This window comes from Apteryx rowi, unplaced genomic scaffold, assembly GCF_003343035.1.
Source record: "Apteryx rowi isolate R43461 unplaced genomic scaffold, aptRow1 scaffold_1892, whole genome shotgun sequence".
In the NCBI taxonomy this organism is placed as follows: domain Eukaryota; kingdom Metazoa; phylum Chordata; class Aves; order Apterygiformes; family Apterygidae; genus Apteryx; species Apteryx rowi.
Genome location: NW_020448188.1, coordinates 1 through 7,793, shown reverse-complemented (window position 1 = coordinate 7,793; position 7,793 = coordinate 1). Strand labels below are relative to the sequence as shown.

The window sequence follows — 7,793 nt, the reverse complement described above, 5'->3', positions numbered from 1 at the left end:
ACTTCCTTTCATGAACAGTTTTTTAGATTATCAAGAGATTTAATGAAAACCTGATTTCTATGTCCCTATAGCCTGACCATGCCAACAATGCAATAATCTCAGCTCCTCCACCATCACTTCTAAAGTTTCACCTTCCCTTCTTTTCAAGAACTTCAGTTTCCTTTATAGACATCTACTAATCTTCTCCCAACTGCCTTCTGCCCTCATTATTTTGCTTTCAGCCCTCTCCAGTTCTTTCTTAACCATCTCTTTAAGAAGTACATCAGAACTAACTGGCCTCCAGTTACGTGCTGATTTTTCAGTTGACAGGCTAAAACCAAGCAGTAGCTATTCAGGTCGTATCAGTCCCCTTTACTCAGGGGAGGGTCTAATTTGGATTTGTTCTAACTCCTTACCTGATCTTCACAAAACCTGTTGGAACTGAGTCTCTCTCAGACCTAGATTATCTGTCACTTTTGTCTGGAACTGACCAAAAGACTCAAATGAATTATCGGGGAGCCCAGGCCACACTGTCCAGAGTGGTATGTCAAGTCCCAGACTTTCATAGATGTTTGCGAGAAGAACTGCCGTTGCCAAGGAGGGGTTTCTCCATGGACCACTTTTTCAGGTAAAGTTTATGCCAAAAGGAAGCTGTAAGGATCACAGCAAATGCAGGGATTGTTTAATGCTTAGAAGATGGAGCACCCCGGCTTCTTCTCTTGCCTTGCTGAGAAAGAGAGAACTGTCTCTAGGCCTCTCCAAAAGGCAGATGCAGCTCCTGCCTGCCTTATTGGGCTCTGTCCAAGCTGGTCCAGAGGTCAGTGGCAGCCGTGGGGGAAACAGAGCAAACAGAGGTGGGTGAACACCCACCCTGTTCCCTGACCCTGGCAGGAGGAGGAAGGGGGGGCATTAAAGCAGAAGGTTGGAGCATCAGGGAGGCAGCACAAAGCTGCTCTCCCCAACACTGATAGCTGCTTTTGTGTCTCCCCAGCTTAACTGCTGAGCACAGCAGGGACACTCACTGACAAGCCTTACAGGGAAGGTGAAAGGCCTCACCCTGTCCTCAGCCTTCCTTCAGACGGCAGTATTTGGAACAGTAGGCTGGAAGTCTTTGTGTATCCAGCACTGTGTTCATGCGTTCAGCTAAGAAAAAAAGAAAAACAAAAAACAAAAAAACAAAAGCAAGAGCAAGAGCAATCTGATGAGAGAAGGGATATTTTTTTATTCTTTGCGCCAGGATCTCTCACATTATCCTTATTCATATTATCTCCTTGAGCACTTGGTTTTGTTGTGATTTTAGCAGTCTTATTCATTTTAAACTACAGTTACATATGCCAGATAGGAGGACTCTTCTGCCCATGCCATCTGTCTCCTCTGAAACCAAGTAAGTCTATAGACCCTGAATGGCCTTTAGGGCCACAAAAGAATATAGCACCATTATAGCATTAGCTATGTGATGCCAAGTTATCCAGTCCTAACTTCATGCTCTCCTTTACTAATGAATGAATGTATAATTGTAATTGTACAATGAGCCACAAGGCATTTTAATAATAATAATAAAAAAAAACCCTCATAAACACACCTTTGTTTAAACATATAGAGTAACACTCCATCAAAGAGCATTTATTCTTCTATCATATCAGAAAAAAACTTAATACATTAGAATTCTTAATATTGTTAAATCGTTACAGTCTTTTGAACAATTGCATTTCTGTTTGTGCAATTAACAAGAAAACAGATTGAATATCTGCTTTGTGATAAATTCTGAATTCAATTTTAAATACATATTTAATTTTTATTACCAGAAATATCTTGCTTTCTATTTAAATTCATCTAATACTTATTACATCTCAAAAATGTCCACATTCTTTCTTCCAATTCGCAAATGAGATCACAACTTCCATCTCATTTAACATTCTGAAAGACAAACCATGTACATGTGGGCCAGAAGAATTTATTTCAAACACTATTAACAATGATTAGTATCCCAGACCCTGAGTAACTTTTTGGGTTATATTTGTTAGAGAATATTGGACTGAAGCTGTCTAGAATTAATTGCTTAGCATAACTTGCTTAGCATTAGTAGCTAAATTTGCTGAAGCCTTAGGCCTCAAGCTGTGAATTTTTACCTAGATAAGTAAAAGGGGGCCCCAGAGCCGGTAAAAGCTGGAGGGATAAAGAAGTTACACGGACAGCAGGAGTAGCAAACCTTGAAGATAAGAAAAGAAGCAGCCTGCCTAGAGACAATGAAGGGGCCCAGTGAAGAAGGGGAAGAATCGAGCTATAATTATTACTATTGGTCCAAACTATCGCTTAAGGGGTGGGGAATTTAGATTGTAAGGGTATAATTGCCCAGGGATTTCTTTGTTCAGGGTCCCTCTTCAGAGGCACCCAGCTCGAGCTGTAATTACCGCATGTGTATCATTAAATTTTATTTCTCTCCAATCTGACTTTGAACTTCTGCCTCAGCAGGAACCTAGGGTCAGACCCTGTTATGGTGGCCGGCAAGCCTAATTTTCCATAACATTTTTTTTTCTCCTTTACATTTAAATCGTGACTGTTATAAACGTAGGCTATTATATAAAGTATACAAATATATATATTTTTATATTTAACAGAAGAAGAAAAAACTTGCATTTTTCTCTGGCTGTATCTAGAGAAAATGATGATTATCACGCTGTATATGTCCACATTTATCTCTACAGCTAGCTAGACGGCCTCAGGCCCAGAGGGGCGTATGCACCCCGGCGGACTTGAGGACCAGGCAACCTCAGGCCTGTTACAGCCCTCCGTCCCCTCTCCACCCCCCCGACAATCGCTGCCACCGAACCCTAAACGATTGAAAGAGTTCGTTTTGATTGGTTGACATGATTGTAATCGCTAGCCAATAGTAGCATGGAATTTGCAAAGGACCAATCGCAAAGAGCTTTGTACAAGAAGTAACGTCACTGGCGACGTTATCCAGTAGGAACGCTGATCGCGGAGGCTTCAGATTTGCATAAGGCCCCTATAAATAGGGGAGTAATCGCATTAATAGGTACTTCAGTGCTCCACTGGGATCTGTGAGTTCTCGGCATGCCTGAACCAGCGAAGTCGGCGCCCGCGCCCAAGAAGGGCTCTAAGAAGGCGGTGACTAAGACGCAGAAGAAAGGTGATAAGAAGCGTAAGAAGAGCCGTAAAGAGAGCTACTCGATCTACGTGTATAAGGTGCTGAAGCAGGTGCACCCGGACACGGGCATCTCGTCCAAGGCCATGGGCATCATGAACTCCTTCGTCAACGACATCTTTGAGCGCATCGCCGGCGAGGCGTCGCGCCTGGCTCACTACAACAAGCGCTCCACCATCACGTCGCGAGAGATCCAGACCGCCGTGCGGCTGTTGCTACCTGGCGAGCTGGCCAAGCACGCCGTCTCCGAGGGCACCAAGGCCGTCACCAAATACACCAGCTCCAAGTAGAGCGTCCTGGACCATCAGTTTTAACCCAAAGGCTCTTTTAAGAGCCACCTATTTTTTCAAGTAGAAGAGCTGTGTTACTTTATTGTTCGTGAAAGGTATGTAAATAATTTTTTTGTAAACAACTAGAATGTAAGTACTTAACTATTTCAGTAGTTAAAAAGTAGCTGTTTGAAAGTTTGGAGAGTTCTGAACTGGATGAAAAGTAGCAATTTATAATAGACGTACTGAGCTATATTTAGCTATTAATGTTACCGATTCTGGACTTGAATGCGGCAAAGAAAACAAGCAACTTTTTAATTTTCGTGTTTCTACTTTTCTGTTTGGAAGTCTCTCGGGGGAAGGTAGGTAGTGGGTTTAAGTCCCTGTTGCTTTATAGTTTAGGCAGAAAACTTCAATTGTTACTAAGAACACAGGTCGCTTTCTGAACACTGCAAATATTCACCCAGGAAGAGAAAATCTCATCGTTTCTGTCCTTAATGAATACTTAGAAAGCAGTTACTGAATCCAAGTCTTCTAGATGCTTTTCTTTTACTGCGGTCCAATGTACTATCCTCCCGATCACTTTTTTTTTTTTTTAATAAAGAAGCTGTTAGTATTCGAAAATTTGGAGATAGAAAAGGAACCTTCTTTACGAATTGTTTTCTGACTTGAAACGCCGGTCCACGAAGTCTGTAGGTGCTGGTTCTCTTTTTTAGTACGTCCCTAGGCTCATGCCGGGAACAATCTATGTGCAGAGAAGGGGGAGAGGGGAAGGATATGAGAGACTAGGGACACAAAACTTCCTGGCGCACCTCTTCAGTACGAAAATAGAAATTCCGCCTGAGGAAGCTGTGCTACCGGACAGCGTTTTTCTGCTGGCTAAAGGCAGAGCAGGGTGACTGCGCTCCGCTTCCCCCCCCCCCCCTAGAGCGGAAGGCGCTTGCTCTGCTCGAAGGGGAAAGGGAACAGGCCCGACCGGGGGGGGGGAGGGGGCGCGGTTGCCAACACTGCGTGACAGGGCGGGGCTGGGCGGCCGGAATGGACCAATCCGAGCTCAGCGCGCGATTTTTAAATTCCCCCTGGTGTCCCAGAGACGGGGAGCTCGCGGGACTAGGGCCGCTCCTCTGCACCGCCCCTCCCTGGCAGACGCCGTGACGCACCGCACGCGGAAGGGACCGCCGAGAAATTAAAGTGGGGGAGGGGCGGGGAAAACGCCACTATCACAGGCTCCTGATTTACACGTAGTAAATAAAACACTTTCTGGAAATCCTTATCTTGCCAGCAAACTGTACCAAAAGCGCCTGAATTCCGAATATTTTCTTTCTCGCGTAAATCCCTCTCCATTGTATTTGATTTTGATTCTGCAGTAACTGCAGTGTTTCAGCTCTTTTTGAGAGTAAGTGGGTGGCTCTTAAAAGAGCCTTTGGGTTTATTTAAAGGAGTAGACTCTACAATTTTTTCTAAATAGTTTTACTTCTTTTTCGGCGCTGCCTTCTTTGCCTTGGCTGCTTTGGGCTTGGTTGCCTTGGGCTTGGCAGGCTTCGGCTTCACTGCTTTCGCTTTGGCCGGGCTCTTCGCTGCCTTCTTGGGGCGGCCAGCCTTGGCTGCCTTCTTAGGGCTCTTGGCCGCTTTCTTGGCCGCGGTGGCAGCCGGCTTCTTTGCTTTCTTGGGGCTCTTCTTCACCGCCGCCGCCTTCTTGGGCTTCTTGGCGGCGCTCGCGGGTTTCTTGGCCGCCGGTTTCTTGGGCTTGGCTGCTGGTTTTTTCTTGGTTGCCTTTTCTTTAGTCTCGCCCGGCTTTTTGTTCAGTTTGAAAGAACCGGAGGCGCCGGTACCCTTAGTCTGCACCAGGGTGCCCTTGCTAACAAGGCTCTTAAGCCCCAACTTAATGCGGCTGTTGTTCTTCTCCACGTCGTAACCGCCAGCAGCCAGCGCCTTCTTGAGCGCAGCCAGCGAGAGCCCCTTGCGCTCCTTGGAGGCGGACACGGCCTTGGTGATCAGCTCGGTGACGCTGGGGCCCGAGGGCTTGCGGGCTTTGGAGCCGCCTGCCGCCTTCTTCGGCTTCTTGGCGGCGGCCTTTGCCCCGGGAGCGGAGACGGCGGGAGCGGCAACAGGCGCGGTCTCCGACATAGCGGCGAGCGTCGTCCACGAATTAAGGGAAACCACTGGGCCTGGAGCAACTCAGTGGCCTCGTATTTATAGAGACGAGCCGCGCGCTGATTGGTGCGTTGCAGAGCCCGCCCCGCTGCACGGCAGAAAGGTCCCTTCTCGCCGCTCATTTTGTGTTTCTTAGGAGTCAAAAAAGCGTGTTTTTTCCAGAATTTCTGCCACCGAATCACCCCAGTTCGCAGCGGCGTGAAAAGGGAAGACTGCTTTTCTGCTCGGCAAAGTTTCCCTTCGAAGAGGCAAACGGTGAGTTAAGAAAGAGTCGATAAACCCTGAGTCCTGGACCTGGATAGACCTCGGGAGACAGAAACTTTTGTTTTTCCTTCTAAATAAAATCTGCGACCTGCACAACTAAATCTCCAAACTACTTAATTATTATTCTTTAAAGGGTCTTCTCTAAATCTGAACTGAAAACCAGGAATTTGAACCGATATTTTAATCGTAAATTGATTTCAAAGAGAAGGAAGTAACACAGGCTCATCTTGAGCACTGAATATGGATTAGAAATTAGCTTCTTTGTCCAAAATCCTTTACCCTTTTAAAAATAATTAAAATAAATTAAATTAGTACATTATGTAACAGGGCAGAAAGCAGATTAAAGATCTGTGAAGGACTGTTTTTGTCCTAGAAAGAGATGACTTTTTAAAGTAGAGCAGTTAGCACTATGTTGCTCTGTGTGCACAATACAGACATGGTTACCTATTGCTGTGTTGCAGAAGCATTAATTATCTTAATATATTAGGTCACATCAGAATTTCACACCGTTTTCACTATAGATTATAATCAATACCCTAACACTTTGTATTCAGCAGTGTTTTTATTTTGATCCAATTCAGTTGGTGAAAATCTGAGTCATCCTTATCTAAGGAGACACTGCTGCAAATGATTTTCCATGCATCTACACCATAAAACTTTACCAACTTATCATTTACATTTCTCCTTTTAAAGCAGAATGCTGAATGTTACAGTCACGTTGTGCAGTGATTGATTCCTGCATTGGAAGTAAGATTTAAAGTAGCACGTTTAACTCTGAAGTATCTATTATTCTAAAATGACTGGCTGCTAGGAAGAGAGGGAAAGCCTTCCCATACACTTTATGAAGACCACATTTAAACCATTTAAAAACACAGCTTATTTCTCATAGCATAAACAACTAAAAAAGGTCTTCTCTGATATTTTATTATTGTCTATGACTCTTCTTTTTTAGAAAGGCTGACTGAAATCTGCTTTTTTCCTCTTGCTATTGTGTTAGTGGTGCTGCAATTTCATGTTCATTTTCAAGAACTATTAGAATGTGATTGTTGTCCTATAACCACTGATCTTCATGCCTATTTTAGCATCTTTGTTATTCAGTGCTATATATAGCATTGAATCAAAACTGGCAACAGTCCTTTTAACCTTAAACTGCCTGTCAAGTCATTACAAATTATTCTCAAATTTATGCAAACTCCAGACAGCGGACATGATAGCTCAAAGCAATGAGTAAACTGTATTAAAAATTAGCAGTTCTGAATGCCCCTTGTTAACAGAAAATGACAAAATCCATAACTTGAAATTTGTTTAGAGGTGGGCAGGGTTGTTTTGAATATCATTAATGATTTCTTTCATTTTGCCATAGGACTAAGTTGAAAGAGGGAAGGATTGCTGGATGCATGATTCTTTCTTGCAGCAATACTCAACATTGTGTCTTTCTTATTCTTACCAGAGCAAAATAATTCCTTTGATACAGAGTAGTTTTTTGTTGAATGTATTTCCAAAGGTTAACATGTATAATTTTCAGTCTATTTGAAATTCGATGTTTCACTTTTATTTCCTTGTCTACAAGCTAGACACTTAAAACACCTTATTTTTGACAGCAAAAACAGAACATACAAAATAAAATTTTTTCTTAAGTTCTACAGCTCCTTTTATGATGGAGTGGGTGGCTCTAAAAAGAGCCTTTAGGTTACTTTTGAAGTGGAAACGCTCCTCTGCTGAGTTTTACTTGCTCTTGGCCTTATGACTCTCAGTCTTCTTGGGCAATAGCACCGCCTGGATGTTGGGCAGCACGCCGCCCTGCGCGATGGTGACCTTGCCCAGCAGCTTGTTGAGCTCCTCGTCGTTGCGGATGGCCAGCTGCAGGTGGCGCGGGATGATGCGCGTCTTCTTGTTGTCGCGCGCCGCGTTGCCCGCCAGCTCCAGGATCTCGGCCGTCAGGTACTCCAGCACGGCCGCCA

At 44.3% G+C, this 7,793-nt stretch overlaps 3 protein-coding genes across 3 annotated transcripts; 1 reads left to right on the top strand and 2 right to left on the bottom strand.

Moving 5' to 3' along the window:
- Positions 1-2,387: 2,387 nt before the first annotated feature.
- LOC112964215 (histone H2B 1/2/3/4/6) lies at positions 2,388-3,732 on the top strand. Its single transcript, XM_026061993.1, has one exon. The coding sequence runs from the start codon at positions 3,055-3,057 to the stop codon at positions 3,433-3,435; it is 381 nt and encodes a 126-aa protein (XP_025917778.1). The 5' UTR covers positions 2,388-3,054; the 3' UTR covers positions 3,436-3,732.
- A 96-nt stretch (positions 3,733-3,828) lies between these two features.
- On the bottom strand, positions 3,829-5,698 carry LOC112964214 (histone H1-like). The gene is made up of 2 exons (XM_026061992.1): positions 4,889-5,698; positions 3,829-4,159 (listed from the first exon to the last, which is right to left on the bottom strand). Exons 1-2 carry the CDS (start codon positions 5,539-5,541, stop codon positions 4,144-4,146), a joined length of 669 nt encoding a protein of 222 aa, XP_025917777.1. The 5' UTR covers positions 5,542-5,698; the 3' UTR covers positions 3,829-4,143.
- Positions 5,699-7,047: 1,349 nt separating this feature from the next.
- LOC112964212 (histone H2A type 2-C-like) lies at positions 7,048-7,788 on the bottom strand (the record flags this gene model as incomplete). Its single annotated transcript, XM_026061991.1, has 1 exon — positions 7,048-7,788. A coding segment is annotated over one exon (231 nt), but the record flags the coding sequence as incomplete, so codon positions are not given.
- Between the last annotated feature and the right edge of the window lie 5 nt (positions 7,789-7,793).

What these genes read in the sequence shown, in the direction of transcription:
- LOC112964215 (XM_026061993.1), top strand. Translation starts at nt 3,055, where the DNA reads ATGCCTGAACCAGCGAAGTCGGCGCCCGCGCCCAAGAAGGGCTCTAAG.
- LOC112964214 (XM_026061992.1), bottom strand. Translation starts at nt 5,541, where the DNA reads ATGTCGGAGACCGCGCCTGTTGCCGCTCCCGCCGTCTCCGCTCCCGGG.